This window comes from Heptranchias perlo, chromosome 31 (genome assembly GCF_035084215.1).
Source record: "Heptranchias perlo isolate sHepPer1 chromosome 31, sHepPer1.hap1, whole genome shotgun sequence".
NCBI lineage: Eukaryota > Metazoa > Chordata > Chondrichthyes > Hexanchiformes > Hexanchidae > Heptranchias > Heptranchias perlo.
Genome location: NC_090355.1, coordinates 16,453,059 through 16,475,716, shown reverse-complemented (window position 1 = coordinate 16,475,716; position 22,658 = coordinate 16,453,059). Strand labels below are relative to the sequence as shown.

Below are 22,658 nucleotides of genomic sequence, written 5' to 3'. Positions count from 1 at the left end.
GAAGACCAAAAATTTCTGACCTTTTACACCCACTGCATGTAGGCGGCATATAGGCACTGCAAGATCTTGTTGCAAATAATGGGATTTGCTACTTGCCTGCATCTAAATCTAATTTACATTCTGTGAAATAGCACTTTATTCTGGCCTAAGAGGACAGCTGGAAAATTGTGCGCTGTGTGAGCCAAACGGGAAATCAGAAAAATGGATCCCAGACCAATTTTCCAATCCGTGAATTTGCATTGACCAAAAATTCTATCCCTTGATGGTTGTGCATATTTTGCCCGATTCAAACACAAAATTTTGCCCCAAATGTAAATACAAGGAGTAGACAACCATCCCTCAAAACATGTTTGAAAGTCATAGAGGTGTTTATAAAAGTTGAAATTATGTTAAATAAATAGAGATAACTCCACTTATATTACTGAAAGTATATACAATGGATTGCTGGTTTGTGCAAATTTGGTTGCAACTTTTTCTGTCCTGACCTGCTGTAGACAGGGAGTGTAACAAATGCTGACTTTGTACAGAGCAAGGAAGTGTTACAAGGGGAAAAAAAATGGCACAAAGCAGCACGGCACCAGGAATTTGCTGGCGCAGTTTCAAAGTTACTATTTTATTCATTTGTTTCTATGGGCGCTTGTTCTCAGCTGTAAAGGAGAAAGCTCTTTCCAAGTATGTTTCCTAGAAGCCTTTACTCGCATTCTCATTATATCAGATGCAATCTTATTATTTATTTGTGCAGTTTTAAATATTATACACAGAACTATAGATAGATTTAAATTGTTGTATTAGTATAAATGCAGGTGGATATCCCATGGCACTGCTCTCAATGAATCCACAGTTGTACTGTTGCAAATGAATCCACAGTTATATTGTTGCAAAGGGACAGATCCTGAGATGTAGGAGTGAGCAAAGGATTTGGAAAGAAATCTGTAAAGAGATAGCGCAGAGACAGTGAGTAAATTGTTTTTGATTGATTCTTTGGAAAGTGGAACATAGGAATTGCTCGGCAAAAAAAGACCAAGGTCCCTCTAGTTCACCTTCTACCATCCTGGTAGTCGCACGGTATGATGATAATGGAGTTGTTGATCAGTCTCTAAGAATTAGTGCAAACAGACCCGGACATGAGGCGAGGAAACTCTCAGTGGTGGAAAGCTTTGAGAACCATAGATCCAAAGTGACCTCCCAAGCACGCTACACTTACCATATATCGTGTCTCAAATTAGATTTTGGTAACATCTCCCCATTCACTGCTTCATTCCATCAGCACCCTTCCTCTTTCACTTTAAAGTGTCATCGATATGTATGATTGGTTGCAGTTTTGAGAAATCTATCAGCCAACAAGAGTCTGCTGCAAAGTAGCAGGTCTGTGATCCACTGTACAAAGCTCCATCTAGTGGCCAGGCCACGAATTGAATGAAACTTGTACTTCATTTCGAGGATTTCATTTTCACATCGTTCACCTGACGAAGGAGGAAGCCTCCGAAAGCTTGTGAATTTAAAAAATAATTGCTGGACTATAACTTGGTGTTGTAAAATTGTTTACAATTGTACAAAGAAGGCAGGCAAACTTTTGTAATAACTAATTTCGATGGGGGGAGGGGGGAGAAGGCTCGATAAATACTTGAAAATAACGTCATCGTCCTGGAGCGTTTAATTCCTCTCTTTAGACAAAAGATTTTAATTCTTTAAAAAAGTATTATTTCTTTCTCTTCCGTCCTTTCCCTCCTGAAGGTGTGGAATCCTTGCTGAGGCACAGTTCTACAGGTGCCAGCTATCCTCTGGTACCTCACCCAAGTGGACATTTTTGATGTTGGCAGGCTATTCGACTACAGAAGGTGAATCAGAACAGGTCCGGTATTTACCCAGTGGCCACATGCCACCAAATGCACACTTTGAGCAAGGGTTGATGGATGGCAATGAGCAGCAATAACTTGGAATGATTTTCCCTCCCTAATCCATCAACACTGAGGCCAGTTGTAGCTGCATTATCTCTGCACTAGGAGACATCAGCCATCTCTGCACAGACCAGGAATCAAAAACAGGGCCTCCTGGTCTGTCTGGTTTAGTTACTCACTGCCTTAACTAGCTGAGACAATCGGGTGAGCAGAGATTTTTAAATCATGTTAACATCACAGATGAGCAAATGTAGGTGAAACAGCAAAAGTAGAGATTATCTTACATGAGTGCTACTGTAGTTTAAAAACAGCATAACTAATTCCAAGTATTGTAAACACAAAAACTGAAATAAACCCTTTTCCTCTGGGCTAGCTTCAGGGGTTATTGTTGGTAGTAAATCTTGATTTTAAACACAACATTTACTCTTAAGAACCAGCGATAAGTAGTGTGTGAGAACATTTAACAGTCTGTCAAACGGTAATTTAACCATGACAGTTTGATCTCTGGCCTGGTGCCTAACGATGGATTTGTTGGATAAAGAAACATTTATTTTTGGTCATTTAAGCACATGGTCTCATTAAGGCTGATGTGAAACCACAAATAGTTAAAGGAAGCTTTTTCTGAAGTCCATAATTGTGGTTGTACATTTACCATTTCTTTTGTAACAAGATACAAAACGGAGAACAGGGCAGCAACTCCTTCTCAGATCAGAAACTCATCACCGTTTAAAAAAATATGTTTGGCCCTTCCTCCAAAATCTGAAGCTCAAAAAAATTGCACAGTGGTTGCGATGTATGAAGGAGGTTGAAACTGTAGGCAAATGGGATGAGGCACCTAATGCATGTCATAAAATGTCAAGAGACACTGAAGAGGGAAGTGAAGTGTATTGTGCAACCCTGCACATTTGGAAGGATTGGACACTGATAATGGAAAGGTCGGAACCATCTGTCTCTGACGGCACCAGCAGACGGAGACTGATAACTGTACATTACCCTGAGCCTGCAGCTCTAGCCTGAAAATAACTATCAGGCAATGCAAGTTCAGCACTACATGGTTTTATTATGGCTGAATAATCTTCCACCTGTGTGACAATTCACAAAGATAAATTCACAATTTAAAGAATAAAACTGCAGTTGTTTGTTAAAAGGTCACTTTAAGAGGGGATGGGTTCTGTGATTCAGTATACACTGGAAATAAACTAAACGTCCATCCCTCACTAAAATGTCTTTACATAAATCCAGTTGAAGAAGTATACTGTGCTCAACTAGAAGCACAGGGGGTTTCAACTCCGAACTTATTGGGGAATTTCATTGTTTTTTTGTTCTAAACTCCCCTCCTTTGCTGAAAAGGCTGGCCTATTCTGGGTTACAGTTCCACAGGCACCTGCAGCCCGTGGGTATCTCGCTGAAGTGGTAATTCTTTATGTGTGAGCCTAAATGGTGAGCATTAGAGGACTATTCACCTGTGAAGGACATTGTCCTCACTGATATCCAGCAGGGATCAATAAATAATCATCAGAATCAAGAACTTTTGCAGCTTTTTTTTCCCTTTCTCTGGCAAAGCTGCTGAGACCAATTGCAACATTCTGCCTGCTGTCCCAGCTAATTGAGGACAGACCAAGCAATAGAACCTGGGACCTTCTGTTCTGATGACTCAATCCAACACTGGAGTTTCCTCTATTTACTGAGTCATCAGGGAGGGGAGTTTTCGCTAGTTTTATGCCTGGATTACTGTTTGTAACATTAAAAGAACTTCCCGTGGCAAGAGGGGCCCATTAGAAAAGGAAGCATGGCATTGGGAAGTAGCACAGCTTTTACTCTGAAGTTAATGCTTCAATGTGACAGCTTGTGTCTGCAGTGAATCTGGAGTTAATGTAAAGTACGTAGCTTGTTGAACCTCAGAAGACGATCTCGTGTTCCACAGAACCATAGAAAAGATACAGCACAGAAGGGGGCCATTCGGCCCATCGTGTCCGCGCCGGCTCGAAGAACAACCAGGCGCCCATTCTAATCCCACCTTCCAGCACCCGGTCCGTAGCCCTGAAGCTTACAGCACTTTAGGTGCAGGTCCAGGTACTTTTTAAAAGAGTTGAGGGTCCCTGTCACTCCCACCAATTTGGGCAGCGAATTCCATACACTCACCACCCTCTGGGTAAAAAAGTTTTTCCTCATGTCCCCTCTAATCCTTCCGCTAATCAGCTTAAATCTATGTCCTCTACTTCTTGAACTCTCAGCTAGGGGAAACAGGTACTTCCTGTCTACTCTATCTGGGCCCCTCATAATTTTGTACACCTCAATTAAGTCTCCCCTCAGCCTCCTCTGCTGCAAGGAAAACAACCCCAGCCTATCCAATCTCTTCTTGTAGCTGCAATTTTCAAGCCCTGGCAATATTCTTGTAAATCTTCTCTGCACTGTCGACACTCTCAACACTGTTCCTGTGGTTCAATTGAACAATTTACTCTGCACCAAACCTGAAGTGTAGCCTTTTCACACTGTAGGGTATCTGGATTATTTTGTTTCAGAGTTATTCCAGCTGCAAAGTTTAAAAAACAAACAACATGTATTTCTATAGCGCTTTTCCTTTGCAGGAAGAAGTCTCAAAGTGCTTTACATTAAGGGGGAAAAAAAAGAGAAAACGAAGAGCTAGATTGTAGGGGCTAAAACAAGGCTGAAAAAAGGGCTTTGAAAGAAGGGAGGGAAGTGAGAAGGTGAGAGGAAATAGGAAAGGAGTTCCACAGGACAAGAGCTTAGTGGCTAACCAATGATAGAGTGGAGGTAGTGGTGGATAAGGAGTCGTCCCATTTTAGAGGGGAAGAAAGAGTCTGTCCATAAGACTGGAAGAGATCATGAAGGAAGGATGAGGCAAGGCTAGGGCAAGAAGTTGAAAGTCAACTCACTAGGGCATGAAGAACCTCTGGAACTTGATGGGAATGATGTGAGGCTTTGCGCAGGTGAAGACGTGGGATGTGGCATTTTGAAACTTGTGGAGGGTTGAGGTGGGGGAGGCCAGCTAGGATATTGTGGGAGAAGTTGAGCCTTTAGATGATGAAAGGCTTGGACTTGGGATTTGGTGGTGGTGAGAGGTAGGGGCAGAGATGGGCGATGCTGCAGAGATGGAAAAAGCAGTCTTGATAATAGAGTGAAGGTGGGGAAGGAAGCTGGGCTCAGGGTTGAGCAGTATGGTGAGATTTCACACCTCCTCTCTCAGCCTGAAATGCCATTGAGAAGGTTGATGGAGTCAAAGCTGGAGAGCCAAAGAGAATGGCTTCAGTTTTGCTGACATTAAGTGAAAGGAAACTTTCATGAACATAGACACAGACTTTGGATCAATGCAGGAGGCAGAGAAGTAGAGCTGTATGTCATCAGCATAGTAATATTGTAATGAATCTGGGGCTACTGTGCTTGTCATGTTAACTCTGAAGATATTTAATTGCATGGTTCAATGCTGTAGTTAAGTTGGTTACTTGGCTTGTTCAATTCTTTCTTTTACAATTTCCCTCTCCTAATCTCTCCTATCTTGAAGATAGTGACTTGTGCTGATCTATGCTTTCAAGGGCAAGAATGATGGCTCCATTATATCTCTTCCCACTGGGCACCTTTCATGTTCCAGCTTAGAGAGCAAGTGCAGGCAGGCAATTTGATTGCGGGATCTTGTTCAAGCATGGATTCCATCTGACGTTACTATGGTTACAAGGTTTGTTTAACTTGGAAGCAGATCTGGAATTGCAATGGTTGCAGGACTGGTTAAATTCAGGAGTAGATCTAAAATTGTTGGCAGGATATTTTGTGTACAGCAAACTCAGAACTAATTGACCTTAAGGGTAAAAAGACTTTTTTGTAAACACTTCAGATTCAACGGGGTTAGGGCGGGGGGTGGGGGGGTGGGGAGCAGCTAATTCAAATAATTTATATTTTCAGCCAAATTTGTGAATTTCCTGGTTAACAAAAACTAAAGACCATGATCAGTCCTTTGAACTTATTGATTATTACAGTGATGCCAGAGACAGTTGTCGGAAAGATTTTGAAAGCTTGCATCAGTTGTGTGTGCTATAACGATAGGAGAGATTAAGAGATTGGAAATTATAAAAGAAAGTAAGAATCGGGCTTGGTGATGAGCTGATGGGCTGGATTTTTTGCCCATTTACTATGACTAGGTGGGAGAAAAGGCCCAATTAGTCTTTTTGTTCCTTTCCTGTTCATTAAAATTTTTTCAATTGATCGATGGATACTATTTCACTTAGAAAAATCAATTTAAGATATCATAGATGAACCTAAGAGGTTCAACTGTCTGATTTCACTGCAGCATTACTCACTTCAAGCACTGCTTGTCAGGGAGTCAAAGATATTGAAAACACACCAAGAATATTGGAAGAAACAGTGACAGACGTTCCTTTCCATTGTTGAAAGGAAAAATGAGGCGGGGTGTATAACAGGCGGCCGATCCGCTATCATCCATTTTACACCATTGCCGAAAGTTAAAATTACCCCTTTAGATGTGAAAAGTGAACTATATGACTGAGGTCGATAGATTTTTGGACACTAAGGAAATTAAGGGATATGGAGATCAGGCGGGAAAGTGGAGTTGAGGTAGAAGCTCAGCCATGATCTTATTGAATGGCGGAGCAGACTCGAGGGACGGTATGGTTCCTGCTCCTATTTCTTATGTTCTTATGTTCTATTTTACGGGCAGCATCGAAGGTGGTGCATGAAGGAGTTACAATGCATTTTTTGTGGTCAAAGTCAGTGAAAAGAACATTTTTCTACTTCTGGCACTGACTGTAAACACCAAGCACTCCTAAGGTCAGGTGTATACAGGCCAAATGGAGGTTACGTCTCACCATGCTCTGTTCCAGCCATGTGTCTGACTCCTGGCCTCAGAAAAGCACAATAACTGCACTTCAGTGTAGATTTTACGTTTCCCACACCATCCATCTTTGTAGCTTCTCAGAGTCTGACGAATTAGTGCCAGTAATTCAGAAATTCATGGCAGTTTTGTGCTGTGGACCTGTACCCACTAGGAATCAGATTGAGATTATCCCAAGTTCATTTCCTTTCAAACCCTCAACCAGCAAATAGAGGAAAGTTTCATCCTTTAATTGTGGGCTAGATTCAAAACTAAGGTACTAGAGATGGAGAAACAGTGTTCTAAGCTAATGCTTTATCCAACCCAGCAGCATTTTATAAAATCATAACCTTTTACAGCACAGAAGGGAGCCATTTAGCCCATTACACCAAAGCCAGTTGTCTGAAAAAGCTTTCCACTTTAATCCTATTCCCCTGTCTTTTGCCCATATCTTTTTTTTTATTTTTCAAATATTGATCCAGTTTACTTTTTAAAGTTATAATTGATTTTGCTTTCAGCACCATTTCCAATAAAGGATTCCATGTCTAACAACCCTCTCTGTAAAAAAAATTCTCCTGACCTCTCTCTTTGTTCCTTTGAGAATGATCTTCAATTTATGTTTCCTAGCTACCAATTCATTGATCAGTGATAATTTTTCCTGTTACCTTTTCAAAACCCCTCATAATTTTGAACACCTCTTAACCTTCTTTGTACCAATTAAGAGTATTAGTTTCTCTAGTCTCTCCCGATAAATTAAACCCCTTTTTCGTGGTATCATCTCAGTGAATCTCTTCTGCACCCTTTCTATGGCTTTGACTTCCTCCCTAAATAAAGAAATGGCATTTATGCAGCACCTCAGAATGTCACAAACACTTTAAAACCAATGAAATACTTTTGAAGTGTAGTCACTGTTGTTATGTAATCAAACACGGCAGCCAAGGTCCTACAAACAGTAATTAGATAAATGGTCATCTGATTTGAGGTGTTGCTTGTGGGATGAATGTCAGCCAGGACACTGGGAAGACTCTCCCCTCTTCCTTTCGGATGTTTCTCTCTCTCTCTCTCTGTCTTTGGGTTCTGACCGTTTGTATATTCAGTAGTCCTGTATGTAATGTCTCTCTGTCTGAACACTTTGATTGCCTTGACAACGGGCAGTTGGAAAGATTATCTGTAATCACCAGGCATTGTTCTCTGACTATATATGCAGTAACCTTCATGGAATCCCACACTCACCTGACAAAGGAGAAAGCCTCCGAAAGCTTGTGATTTTCAAATAAAACTGTTGGACTATAACCTGGTGTTGTAAGATTCCTTACTTCAAAAAAGTAGCATGGGATCTTTTATATCCACCTGAATAGGCAAACTGTTCAACTTTTCATCTGAAAGTTGGTTACTTCTGATAATGCAGCATTCCCTTAGTACTGCATCGAAATGGATTATGCACTCATGTCCTACAGCAGGACTTGAATCCACAACCTTCTGACTTAGGAGGGAAAGGGACTCAGGAGGGAAAAGTACTACCAACTGAGCCAAACTGACACTTAAAAGTAAGGCGTCCAAAACTGGACACAATATTCTAACTGCTGCTTAGCCTTATAATGGAAGTGCCCTAAAATCATTCAATCTCATTCACAGAATAGGAACTGAGCTCTACGCAGTTTAAAAATATAAAGATGTTGGGCCAGAATTTGCTGTCAAAATAACGGTGAGACGGTTGAAAGTTTAACCAACAGCCTTGGATCCTAGAGATGAGTTTACAGCAACAGATTTTATTCTGCTGCTTGCTTTATTTTATAGAATGTGTACTCGATAAGGAATGTTCTGATTTTGTTTTTGATGAGAGTTTCAGGGTTCCCTGCCATTTTCACACTGCTCCCGAGACTGGGTAGTGTTAAATCATGTTCACAGCAGGGCTTTTTGTGATGTTGCTCATTAGGCCAGACTTTCCAGAACATAATTTATAGCAGATTGCAGGAAGAATCCATGTACAAATATATTATGAGTCAGGTGGAACCTGCCCCTGCAGGAGTGCTGGCCTTTCACTGGATAGGTGAATGGTCTGGGTTTCTCTCACAAGTGAAATTAAATGCAGATTATTATACTCAGCTGTACATTTTTGTGATCTCTGTTCATTAGTAAAGCAGAAGTATTGTTTCTCATCATTTTTATCGTTTATTTGACTTTAAAAAAATAATTGAGTGTTCTGGCATCTCAATGCTATTGATATCTTCAAGCTGCTGTTTTGTACCACAAGTGTGGTCTGTATACACAGCACTGTTTACTTCCTCTGTTTTCCACATGATTTCTTGGCATCACTTTAATCACAGTGTAACCCAACCTCGTTGGTAAGGCCCTCAGCCATAACACTGCCACCATTATAAGGCTCTTAGTTTGTAGCTGCTTGCCCTTTTATGGTGCATTTATATAATATTTTGAGACAGTAATGAAAGCATGCATTTCATCACAGCATTACCACATTGTAAAATTATATTTTGATATCTGTATATACACACATATCTATATATCTGCACATACACATATATATTCATATAGACACACATATATACACACACATATACATATTTGTGTATGCGTATGTGTGTATATATGTATACATATATATTTTACATACCAACTGCCATGATGGTTTTCAGGATTGTATCGATTTTACCATCAGAGTCCAGTTCAACTAATGGACTGCACAGTGGTGCTGGAATAGAGCACATGCACTCAGTTACACAGAGTGGAAGGCCAGTGATTTCAATGCCCTTCTCTTCTCTGGACAGTCTCTGATCTCAGCCACCTTGAACTCGATGATGTTGAACATCGGCTGCAGCATATCCCAGTAGAGGTGGGGGATGGGAAACAAGACGGGTACTCCAGTCTGGGTAGAAAAATTCAATACTTAATAATTCACTAAAGCTTTATTTTTGGTGAAGGAGACTGTGCCTCCGCTAAAGCCATGGCAACTCAAATCAGTTTGCTTCAAAGTATAGAGTAAAATATGAAAATAATCAGTGGCACTTTTCAATGTGGAACAACCAGAAAAATGCAAGTTTTTATGAAGAGAAAAATTGTATTGTGCATTTGACTTCAGTTCCTCTTTATATTGAACCCATTTTAATCGGAAAGATTCCTGGCAATGTGAGTTGTGCTGTCAGTAAGCAGATGTTTCAAATGCTGCAATAGGCCATTTTTTGTTTACAGCTCAGTCCAGATTAACACACTGGCTCATCGACTGTATTGGGGCTAATATTTTTAACCATATGTCAAATTGCAAAAGGTACAATCCCATTCCAGGAAACTCGTTTCCATTTGGAGAAATCCTGATCCAAGCATAAACATTTCTTGATAGGCTGACTTTACAAAGGTTGTTTTGGTTTTATTGAGACTCTTACTTTTGAGTGCTAACTGGAATGTTTACTTCCTTATGGTCAGCCAACACATTCACAAACTATTTAAGTTCAGTACTGTGGGACCTATCAAAGTCAATAAACACCAGAGATTTGACTGTGTTAGTTCTGTGGTACCCATGTTGTTGCTTCATTTCAGTTTTTTTACATCAATCAAGAAGGAAGCAGTTTAAGAGTTTAATTAAAGTCATAAACTGACTGATGATTCAAGGTCAGGTTTTCTGGCATCTGGAGAGATTATTGCTGGCAATGTGACAAGATCAAAAGGACACAATTCTTGCTTTCTGGACCCTCATTTAGAGTACGTAAACACCAGGTGGCCTATCTTTGGAGTTTTAGTTCACTAACCTGCTATTAAAGCGCATCCATTTGGAATCACTCTGATACTTCGACCCCCCTCCTCCCCCGCCAAAAAAAAATCTGCAAACAGTTTCATAGAGTCTGACAGAAGCTCGAAGCTCATTCATTTATAATGTAAATGTTCCTCACATGATCTTTTGGGACCTTGAGAAAACCAGAATTTCAATTATGCATTAATTAACTATTAGTGAAAGAGAGGAATTTGTATTTCACCATTTTCTATCCTTATTTGGTTTCCTGTAATTGATCATAATAATCACAGTGAACTGAAGCTGCTGTGCCCACAGAATGGGATAGGATGTAATTGGGCAATTGTATACTCACAAGTAGTTCTATTCAGGCTAAAGTTTGCATTTGGAAGATCTAAAATTCAGGTTCTCTGAATTCAAAACCTGAACAATAACAATTGCCTGTATCTCAGTAGGCCTATGGATGTATAACCTAACCCTTCTCACCAAATGTTATGAGATCCAGTGTGCATCTACTCCACTTGGTTTCATAAATGGCTGCATCACTGCACAACCACCTATCTACTCTCCACTCTATTATACGCTACTATGGATTTGATAGACCCGCCCCCTCCCACTCCCCATATATATCTTGGGACCTAACAGCAGTCACAAGGTTGCATACCTCCTCCCTACTAGTCTATCATGTGGACACACAATGGAGAAGAAACTCAGAGGGATACCTTCCATGCTTTTTGCAATTGTCCTTTTCCATTTGTGCATACATGAATGGCCGAGAACGTCTCATAAGATATTGCAAATGGAATTAAGCACCAGTACAGATGGACATTTTATTTAAAGCATAGGTGACTACAGATTCGTAAGAATCTAAATTGAACCAAATTGGAGTTTTTCAGAGCAATTATTGAATGGTTCGTCTTGGGCCATTTTGGATTGATCCTGATGGTGGGCTTGTCCCATGTCTAATGCCAGGTACTATTTTGGTGGCAGACTCAGATAATGAGAAGCTTCAGCAATACAGGTAATCAAAGCAGTATTTATAGCACAGTTCCCTGCAGAGCTCTGTACTCAGAGCCAGTTATTATTTCTGCACTTCATTTAAGAGCTAGTTGCTTAAGAATGGTTTCTTCACAACGCTCTGAGGATTGACAGACCCTTTCAGCTTCCTTGATCCACGCCATTTTCCTTTCATGTCACATCTCCAAACATGATTTGGTGCTCATTTCCAAAGAAGAAGGTTACTGCATAGAACAAAAAAAATGGACAGAACAAAAAAAAGTGTATAAGTATACCTACCTAGTGAATCACATTCAGTGAATAAACTAAATTGTAATCTGATGTTTGATGTTCGTGCAGAATTGCTGCAGTATTCAAATGATTGAGATGAATTATTTCTGATATATCAATGTCTGGCTATTAGACCATTTCAAATACTTATATTGGGCCATTATATAGTTTTACTAAAATCCTTGAATATTTTGTGTTGTATTGCACTCATGATTTTCACAGTAAGGGGAGATTTATCTTCAAGGAAGTCTATTGTATTGAGAATTTCAGGTAGGCTGATTTTCTGGAAGTGTAAAAAGCCGTACTCAGACTGTTATGTCAGCTATTTGGCTGTTTGTGCTGCAGTAGATTGTGCATTTTGCACATACCCCCATCTCCCCTCTCCACCCCCCCTCCTCCCATGCCTTCAGGGAAATGTATCTTAATTTCAACAAAATTATTGAGAAATGCATTATGACGCAGTCGCATAATACTGTAAGGAAAACATCAGCATGCAATGATGACCTCATCAATCACACAAAGTTTACAAATGGTCTTACTGGCTTCAAAGGCATTTACAAAAAATGACACAGCCTCTTTAATTTGACAGTATGCTGCTGCAGTACGCTTGGAGATGACTTCATTCAAGTACCATGGTGCAAACCAGGGTAGTGTAAAATGTGATAGAATTATTACAATATCCAGTGTACAAGTCAAACTTTCTTCTACTTTTTATTTTCTGGAAATACAGGAAAAGGGACATAGGGAACACATGATCCGACACGCATAATTTTTACCTAAAGGACAATTATAAATTGATTGGTTAACGTGTTCACTATATCTCATACTTTAAAAAATAGCTCATGTCTTATTTCCAATTGAAATTTAGTGATGTTTAGAAGTCATAACTTTATTATTTGATTATGTACATGTTCTAATACTCAGATCCTATGCTACAACTGCAGGGTAAAATATGCATTTTCTCATTCACACAATTAATGGCATAAATAAACATGGCTCGAGAAGAACATTTGTCACAGATGTTGGTCAGAATTAATTACATGTGTGCAGTGGATCCAGCTGCTGCCATTGCTTGTTTTTATCACATAACATCTTTGACTGCTTTTGATCACATCTCCATGGTTAATTGATTAACTGCAACAATTGATCTAAAGTGGCCAGTTAGGCTTATTGAATTACAATCATGCTCCTCGAATCAGGTCATGCGGACATGTGAAATTTGCACTGTTATTAAAATCTTTTTTCAGCCTGCTCTAAGTTACTCAAATGGAGCTGTTATTCATTTTTTTTCTTTTTTCTAGGCATCTGTTTGAACTGCACTGAAAATACCAAAGGAATTTATTGTGAGAAGTGCAAGGATAATTTCTACAGGAAGCCTGAGGCTCCCAATACAGCCGTGTGCGAGCATTGCCCTTGCTCAGTAGTGATATCCAGTGGAAGCTGTCATATCGGTAATGTAACACCGTCTCTGTTTCACCATCACAACAATGGAAACAAGCAGCCTTTAGGTTACAGGGAGTACAACAGTGTTCTCTTGCAGCCTGTAAAAGCTCATGATGTTTGCATGATTTCGATCAGTTCAATGCTAGTTACTCTGGTATCAAGATGAAAACTCCTTGTGTGGTTATTTAACCATTATTTCCATCAGAGATTTATGGGACCTGGCCCTGTATTTGAGCATTTGCGGCTAAGATCCTAAAACAGACAAGACCAACTATCACCACTGGTCTAAATTGCATTGGAACTGACTGTTGTGTTCATGGGTCTCGACTCTGGCCTCTTGTGCATCCCTTCCTTTGCTCCACCATTGGTAGCCATGTCTTCAGCCACCCTAGTCCCACACTCTGGAATTCCTTCCCTAAATCCCTCCACCTCTCCGCCTCCCTCTCATCCTTCAGAACCTTCTTAAAACCCACCTCTTTAACCGGTCATTGGGGCATTCATCCTAATAATGAAAAAAGACTTTCATTTATATAGCGCCTTTCATGACCTCAGGACGTCCAAAAGCACATAACAGCCAATGAAGTGCTTTTGAAGTGCAGTCACTGTTGTAATATGGGAAACAATTATCTTCTTATTTGGCTTGAAGTCCATTTTTATCTGATTATACCTTTCTGAAGACCCTTGGGAGATTTTTCTGTGTTGATGATACTATATAAGTGCAAGTTGTTGTTGCTGTTGTTGTGGTAGATATTTTTCTCAGGTTCAACATCTCCTAGCTCCATACGATCTCGAGTGTGCCTTACCTACCTAATATCTAGCATTCATTGTTGTGAGCTCAGGGATCCAACAGAAAACCCTCAGAACTTTATTTTATCTACTGTTAATAACACATCCCTTCATATGATCTTCCTTGACTTTGGTAGAAAGAACACTTCACTGCACTGTAGATTGGGCTAAAAAATGAAAAATGGATTTATTAAACAGTAAATGGGTGAGTAAACAGATGCAGTGACACATTGTAGAATTAAATAGATACAGACTTAAATATCCCTCTTTCTGAGAAAGGAAATAATAAATAGTCGCATCAGTTGTGCGAAACTGGGATGTAAATATTAACCTCATTGAGTGGGTTATTTTGCCGAATGTCTATGAAGTTCCTCTGGTCTAGTTATCTCTCCTGATGGCTTCAAAGTGACTGCTCAAATTTACAAGACAGTTGAGAAATACTTTTCAAAAAAAAATTACTGCTACTAGTAAAATTTAAATATGAATCTCAAACTCAAAAAGAGCAGCCAAAAAAAACATATATACAAACAAAGCCCACAAGATACTTGTATTTGAATTGAATGGGATGGACACTTCTTTAGACACCTCAACAGCCAGTCACACCCACTGGTTATGTGTCAAAATAAGCTGGCCATATTCTGTGTGAAAACTTGGTTTTTAACCCCGTATATACCAGGATACTAAGAAAAAAAACCATACCAGGATGCATCCCGGACAAAAATGCTTAATTTTTGTCTCCCTGACATCATCTGCTGCAGTATGAATTTTAACTATGCATTTTATATTAATTTTGAATAAACCATCAAAATTCATAGTGGCAGCAATAAATGACGTTGCTATCACACGTGCCTTTGTTTAAAGATGTGTTAAAGTGTCGTGTGAAACTTGAATCTCCCTTCCTGGCAATCGCCGAGGGGATTGGTGAAATCCTCATCTTCATTTATCATCAATGATCAAATCAAATTATTTTAGGACCAAAAATTAAAGGATCTTGTTTCACCCTCGAACTACGTCACTGCCAAAACATCATTAGCTATTGAAAAGTTAATAATGAAAATCTGATTGTGCATGAGTTTTCCAATCTGGCATGTGTTCTTCAGTATTTTAAAATTTTCTAACACATCGGGACCAATAATCTGAATTTTTCACAAAAATTAATGTGTTAAAAATTGGAAACTACCTGAAAGAGTTTATGGTGGAAGGCTTCTAAATTTCAGCATCTCTGTTCAAATGGCTACCTGGTGACATAGTCCGTTAGAAGATTTGTGACTGAGGTTGTAAGACTGCCTGAGTTGAATGAATGACAAGGTCCATTTATAAAAGAAGGATAAAAGGACAAAGGAGCCAGGAGAGAGAAAAGAAAAGGTGGAAAGAGGGCATTAGAGAAATGACACGTAATAGATACAAGTGTTAAAAAGTAGATGAAACCCAAAAAATGGACAGGACATAAAGAAGAGAAAACAAAGGAGAGAGAAAGAATAATATTTGCAGCAGCTGGAGTGGGATTCATTGACTTTCCATACAGTTCAAACACAAACACTGAGAATGTATCATTGTGCATTAGTGATGCTGCCAAGTTCATTCAGAAGCCGAAAGAAACAAAGAGACTTCCATTTATAAAACCCTTTGTCAAAAAGACTCTTTTTCCCCCCCAAAATTTGTCAGCGGAGAGGTGTTGAACGCTTCTCTGCATGAAGAAAGGGAATGTTCGAGGGCATGTCACAGAGCATTTATGAGCTCAGGGGGCAGGATGCCTGCACATCCTCTTGGCATGTGATATGGTAGAGATCTCCAGAGGGAATAAAAAGAATTACAGAAGTGATTGCATGATATAGACAGGGTCATAAATATAGCATTGGAGCAACCACATAGGCTTTTTGAATAATGGAACCATTAGCAAGTATTGAACAGAGGTTATGTAACTGTTAGTCATTAAATCCTGGTTACAAACCAAAATCTATCCCACATGAGCTAGTTGAGTAACTAATATTGTTTCCTGCTTGTTTTCAGTTTGGCTGCAGGTTACAGTAGTGTCTTTATTTTGGATTGTGATCAATCTTTTGGTACATTAACTGCCACCTATTTATTGAAGGTTTGATAAACTTTGTCAGTTAAAGATTTGTAGCTGCTGTTAACTATAGTAATCAAGGGTTTATGAGGTTGATAAAGACTGTTTCCCACAGGACAAAAAAATGCAAGGAGATTTAATTGCACTTGAATTTGTTTCAAAACGTGCCTGCTAAATCTGTGCCTTTGTTAAATCCTCTAATTTTGAGTTTTTGATAAACACAGAGCTGAGTATATTGGCGGATGATCCCTTTCCTGTAATCAGAGAAGGCAATTTGCAAGGATGTATGGGACAGTGTGCAGCCACAGATGTTACATTTACATCAAATCGTCTCCTTCCCACACCGCCCCCCAATCCCACACACACACAACAATTTGCATTTATACAGCGCCTTTAGTAAAACGTCCCAAAATGTTTCATGGGAGTGTTATTATTCAAAACATGACACCGAGCCAGACAAGGAGATATTAGGATAGGTGACCAAAAGCTTGGGTCAAAGATGTAGGTTTTGAAGAGCATCTTAAAGGAGGAGAGAGAGGTAGAGATGCAGAGAGGTTTAGGGTGGGAATTCCAGAGCTTAGGATCTAGGCAGCTGAAGGCACGGCCGCCAATGGTGGAGCGATGAAAATCGGAGATGCGCAAGAGGCCAGAATTGGAGGAGCGCAGAGATCTCGGAGGGTTGTAGGACTGGAGGAGGTTACAGAGATAGGGATAAACACACACAGTTTTTGTGCAGATACAGTACTTTTCATTCCTGGGATAAGAGTGGACTATTTGGAAATATTTTGCCATATTTCACTAATGCTTCAACGCTATTCCTGGTCCTATGTACTTTACTAATATTTTTGATAATCATGTGTGTTGTTGTTTGATGAACTGTCCTAAAGGTGGTGCTGTTTTAAGTTGTAATGATAAACAACAGAATATTTCAACAAACTCTCAGACTGCACAAGCAACAAAGCAGACTTTTTGGGCAAGTGAAGCACCAACTTGTTTACAAACTCTCGTATAGATAATCCTTGTCCTTCACTAATTTTTTGACTAGGTAAAAGGGGGAAAAAAACACAATTTCAACAAATACATTGCCACATGTAAACTGAAAGGAATGGCGGATGATCCAAAAAAGACAACTATCTCCCTCCAAACTCAACACCGCCACTGAGATCCAGTGCCATCATGTAAATGAAAACAGAAAATGTTGGAAACACCATAAGCTGGCCAGTCAGCATCTGTGGAGAGGGGAAGATAGGGTTAACATTTCAGGTCTGATGACCTTTAGTCAGAACCTCTTATTCTGGATTACCAGCACCTGCAGCATTTTGCTTTTTGCCATGATGTAAATGGTCTATTTGAAAGTATTTCTAGACCTCTGAACTCTTCCCTTTCCATTAACTAGCAGGAGATTAAGCTGTCTATCTTCGACATTTTAAGAAGCCAATTAAGGTGACCCATTACAGCTCTAGAATGTGTAAAATGCAGTAGGGATTTCAAGAATAGTCCAGTCATGGTGCATTTAGGACTTGGCACTGCCAAGAGCTAAGCTTTCTCCAGTGTTCACAAACACAATCTGCACATAGATTCTTCAGCGGGATTAATAAAATGAGTTCTTTTAAACGAAAGAAAATAAGATTTTTACAAACCGGAGAAAAATATCTTCCTTACAATCATTTCATTCAACTCTGGGGTGAGAGGATTGTCCTAGGAGGAGAGATTGAGTAGAATGGGCCTATACTCTTTGGAGTTTAGAAGAATGAGAGGTGATCTCATTGAAACATATAAGATTCTATGAGGGCTTGACAGGGTAGATGTGAGAGGATGTTGCCCCGGCTGGAGAGTCCAGAACTAGGAGGATTAATCTCAGAATAAGGGGTCAGCTATTTAGAACTGAGATGAGAAGTAATTTCTTCACTCAGAGGATTGTGAATCTTTGGAATTCTCTACCCTAGAGGGCTGTGGATGCTCAGTCATTGAGTATATTCAAGGCTGAGATCGATAGATTTTTGGACTCTAAGGGACTCAAGGGATATGGGGATCGGGAGGGAAAGTGGAGCTGAGGTCGAAGATTAGCCATGATCTTATTGAATAGCAGAGCAGGCTTGAGGGGCCATATGGCCTACTCTTGCTCCTATTTCTTATGTTCTTAAAATCTTTTCACTGTGCTTCTCTCAAATTGAAGACTCTTTTGACAATCACAACAGCTTCCCATTAAAGGTATAACTACAGAATCATACACTGCCGACAGAGTGTTACCAGTGTCATCGAGCGTATAAGACCCATAATTTATGTGTGCAGCTACACCCTGAAGGGTCTCTCCCAAGTAGAAGAAGAGACTGAATCACACAATTACGAGTGTAATAACCTATATTTATTTGGTTGTTGATGGGCCAGCATTAAAGCAGTGATATGATTTAACCTGCCACTGTTAGCAGTAGAATTCCATCATTGATTCCTTCACCACTGTTCTGTGAAATATAAACATTTTAACATGATTTACAAGCTACAACATGGAATAGTTGAGTTGAATAGCAGAGATGCATTTAAGGGGCTGCTAGATAAGTACATGAGGGAGGAAGGATATGCTGATAGGGTTAGATGAAGTAGAGTGGGAGGAGGCTCGTGTGGAGCATAAACACCAGCATAGATCAGTTAGGTGGAATAGCCCGGTCCTATGCTGTAAATTCAATGTAAGGCGCTTCTGCCTTCCTGCCACTGGAAACATTTTGCACGTGAAGCTTCAGTGGCTAACTCTCACCCAGCTGTAGCCTGAATCCATTTCCTAGTGACACGGTCATGAACATCATAGACCAGTCATTATGCTCCATGCACTAGACGTAAAATTAAAACTTTAATTTTGCTTAATCTTCAGTAGCAATAATTCACAAATCAATAAACCTTTTGTGTAAAATGTCATCACACACCAAGAGCATGGAGTGGCCTGACGATTAGTTTCCACACTAACAGCAGAAAGCAAAATTAAAATGGCAGACAACACTGAAACAGTGTATATTGTTAACAGTAAGGGACAACAGGGAATGACACTTAATCTGATCCAGGGAACAGATCTCAAATGTTCAAGCTTGGCTGCCATTGTTAATTCCATCTGAACCTCACAAAACGATTACTGCATTGCAATCATTTCTAGCCGTCCAGTCTATTTTTGACATAAGAATCATGACCCCCCCCCAGTGCTCCCACCCACCAGCCATTGTAATCTCCTGAGTGGGATTAAAACATTTTTTAAAAACCTTAGGACAATTCAGGGAAAAGTAATTCTGGGAAATTCCCCTCCGATCCTGAAGGCCATCAAAATGAGTTTCAGGAGACCACAGTGACCCTGAGGCACATCACCCAACATCTCACCTGCCATGGTAATATCAAGTGTAGCCTGGAAGTCATCCAGCTCTCTACTGAACACTTGCAGTGAATCTGCACTCACTGCAGACCCCATTCCCTCAGTTACGGGGTGGGTGTGAGGAGACCCCACTAACTGAAAAGGAAATAATAAAATCAAATGTTAAAGAAAGCGAGCATTTAACAAAGTGCATAACCCCTTATAGGGTTGTAGGTTCAAGCATTTTCAAACCAATCAACAGCCCTTCCGAGCTTCCCAAATACATTAATAATGATACAAAACAAAAGCAAAAGGCTGCAGATGCTGGAAATATGAAATAAAAACAGAAAATGCAGGTCAGGCAGCTTTAATAATAATTTATTCTAAACTACTGGATTAGAGGAAGCTCAAAAATCACTGAATCAGTCACAAGTATCACCTACATAAAGCTTAAACTATTTCCATAAGCACCTTGAACCCTTTTGGTATGACAATAAACCTTTCTGCATTGTAATGAGTTTGGAAAGGCACATAGCAACGTCAAGCCGACCAACTTGCCTACATTTGTCAGGAGACCCACTCAGGAGATTTGCTCATAACGGCAGCTCCACATCAGCAAGGAACCACATCAATCTTGCCTGTCATCAACCCCCTGCCTCCAATAGCATGTCTTAATTTTCACTGCAGTGATTTACAATGTTATTTTATCGAATAAAATTTAAGAATCTTTTCATTACATTATACATATTAGTGTAGTAATGCAAGTTCCTGTTAGATGCACATTAATTACAACGTTCTACACTCAACAAGAACTAATAATACAAGTCTTATTCTTGTGCACCACCAGAACATTGCGGGTACAGGAAGGACAGTTGTATGCTATTGACAAATTGGATTCTAAATTAGAACTGAAGAAGCACGGCCATATGGATGAGACATCAACTGCTGAAGCACGCTGCTGTGTTATTGGCGATAGAATGAATGCCTAGTCATCAGTAAAAGAAAGAGCAGGGGCTGCGGCTAATTAGTGTTAACAAGGCAATCAGTCTATCATTGATAAATCTCTCAGGGGTCACTTGTGGGCAATGGGAGGGATGAGTGTAAGAGTTAGAAGGAGGGAATGGGGCAGGAGGTTTGTCTGCCCCAGATCTACTGATTGATGTCTTGGTGATTGTTCCTTTTCTTACGTAACTAACAGATACGCTACTGCACCTATAAAGGCAAGGATAATAGAGCAAATCTGTCATTGTCATTGCACAGCAAGACACAAAGGAAAATGATGGGTGGGAAGGGAAGGCGAGCTTCAAAGGGAATATTTTGTGTGGTTTTGTATGGTTTGCAGGTTAGCTTTCCTTACACAAGAGAAGATCTTAGATGTTGCCTCATTTTATTCCCTATGTATCCATGTTTCTCTGTCTCCTTACAGGTAGTCACTTCCAGGAATCTCCTGGATTGTATAATCAGTGCCTAACTTTGGTGAATCAGCTGTGTACCAAATACACTCATCTCACCATCACCTCTCTTAACCCCTCCACTGTCTCTCATTTGTCACACTGCTTGTCCGGTACTAGATGAGCAAAAATTTCCTCCAACTAAATATTGGGAAGACCGAAGCCATTGTCTTCGGTCCCCATCACAAACTCCGTTCCCTAGCTACTGACTCCATCCCTCTCTCTGGCCACTGTCTGGGGCTGAACCAGACCATTGGCAATCTTGGCGTCCTATTTGACCCTGAAATGAGCTTCCAACCACATATCCGCTCCATCGCCAAGACTGCCTACTTCCACCTCCATAACATCGCCCATCTCCACCTCTGCCTCAGCTCATCTGCTGCTGAAACCCTCATCCATGTCTTTGTTACCTCTAAAATTGGCTATTCCAATGCGCTTCTGGCCGGCCTCCCATCATCCACCCTCCATAAATTACAGCTCATCCAAAACTCTGCTGTCCATATCCTAACTTGCACCAAGTCCCGTTTTCTCATCACCTCTGTGCTCTGACCTACATTGGCTCCAGGTACAGGAATGCCACAATTTTAAAATTCTCATCCTTGTTTTCAAATCACTCCATGGCCTCGCCCCTCCCTAAATCTGTAACCTCCTCCAGCCCTACAACTCTCCGAGATCTCTGTGCTCCTCCAAATCTGGCCTCTTGTGCATCCCCAGTTTTCATCACTCCACCATTGGTGACCGTGCCTTCGGCTGCCTAAGTCCTAAGCTCTGGAATTCCCTCCCTAAACCTTTCCATCTCTCTACCTTTCTCTCCTCCTTTAAGACGCTCCTTAAAATCTACCTCTTTGACCAAGCTTTTGGTCACCTGTCCTAATATCTCCTTATGTCGCTCGGTGTCAAATTTTGTTTGATAACGATCCTGTGAAGCGCCTTGGGACATTTTACGACGTTAAAGGCACAATATAAATGCAAGTTGTTGTCGTCGTTATTGTTAAAACTATACAAAAAGTTTAGAGCGAGCTTTGGATACGGATTCCCCAAGGGCACTTTCACATTATTGTACTGTTGACTCTTGACACATGGATGTCACTCAGTGAATGGCATTGCAGAATAGAGACTTGCTGGCCTACTTGCAGTCAACGGGACTTCCAGTTCTTTTCCTGTCATGGACTACCACCACCAATATTGCTGCCTTCTGCATTGCCAATATAAATTTGCTGAGTCGGGTATGCTGAGCAACATGAAATTGCGTCATAATGCCACTATGCAAACACAGAAAATTGTGTCTTCACTTTCCAAATCATCTACCCACCCGTCCCCAACAGACCTACCAGAGAGCACAGGTACAGGACACTATAAATGGTGAAGAGTGATGCATGAAGACACATTTGGCATTGCTCTCCATAAACTCAGCACAACAGTTAAAAGCACCTTAAGAGAAAGGTGAATTGGAGTCATTTTATGGGAAAGCACTATTTCATGTTTTTCCCTGTTTCCCATGTTATGGACCTTTACCCACCATGGCCTGACAGATAGGCAGGAGACTTGCCCAGCTGCTTGATGGTGTATGAAAGCAGTCACTGTCTTCTCCTGTGGAGACCATCTCTGACCATTCCCCCTTCTCCAACCCCATGCCACAGCTGAAATGAGGAACTACAATTCAGACATTGCAGCAACATACCTGCATGTTCATGGCTGAAATATGTGGGAGGTCAATTGCACTGGGTCATCTCTCTTTGCTGAAGTGTTATAATGAAGGAGTAGTGCTCAAATCACTAAAGTTAGTGAATATGCCCCCTATATTCTGGT

The 22,658-nt window shown here is 40.4% G+C and overlaps 1 protein-coding gene across 1 annotated transcript in view; it reads left to right on the top strand.

Annotated features, from left to right (window-relative positions):
• LOC137300521 (multiple epidermal growth factor-like domains protein 9) overlaps nucleotides 1-22,658 on the top strand; it is a 252,252-nt gene that overhangs the window by 164,244 nt on the left and 65,350 nt on the right. Inside the window, exon 4 of the mRNA XM_067969622.1 lies at nucleotides 13,072-13,221. Coding sequence (XP_067825723.1) covers nucleotides 13,072-13,221 — 150 coding nt within the window. The remainder of the gene's footprint in view (nucleotides 1-13,071; nucleotides 13,222-22,658) is intronic.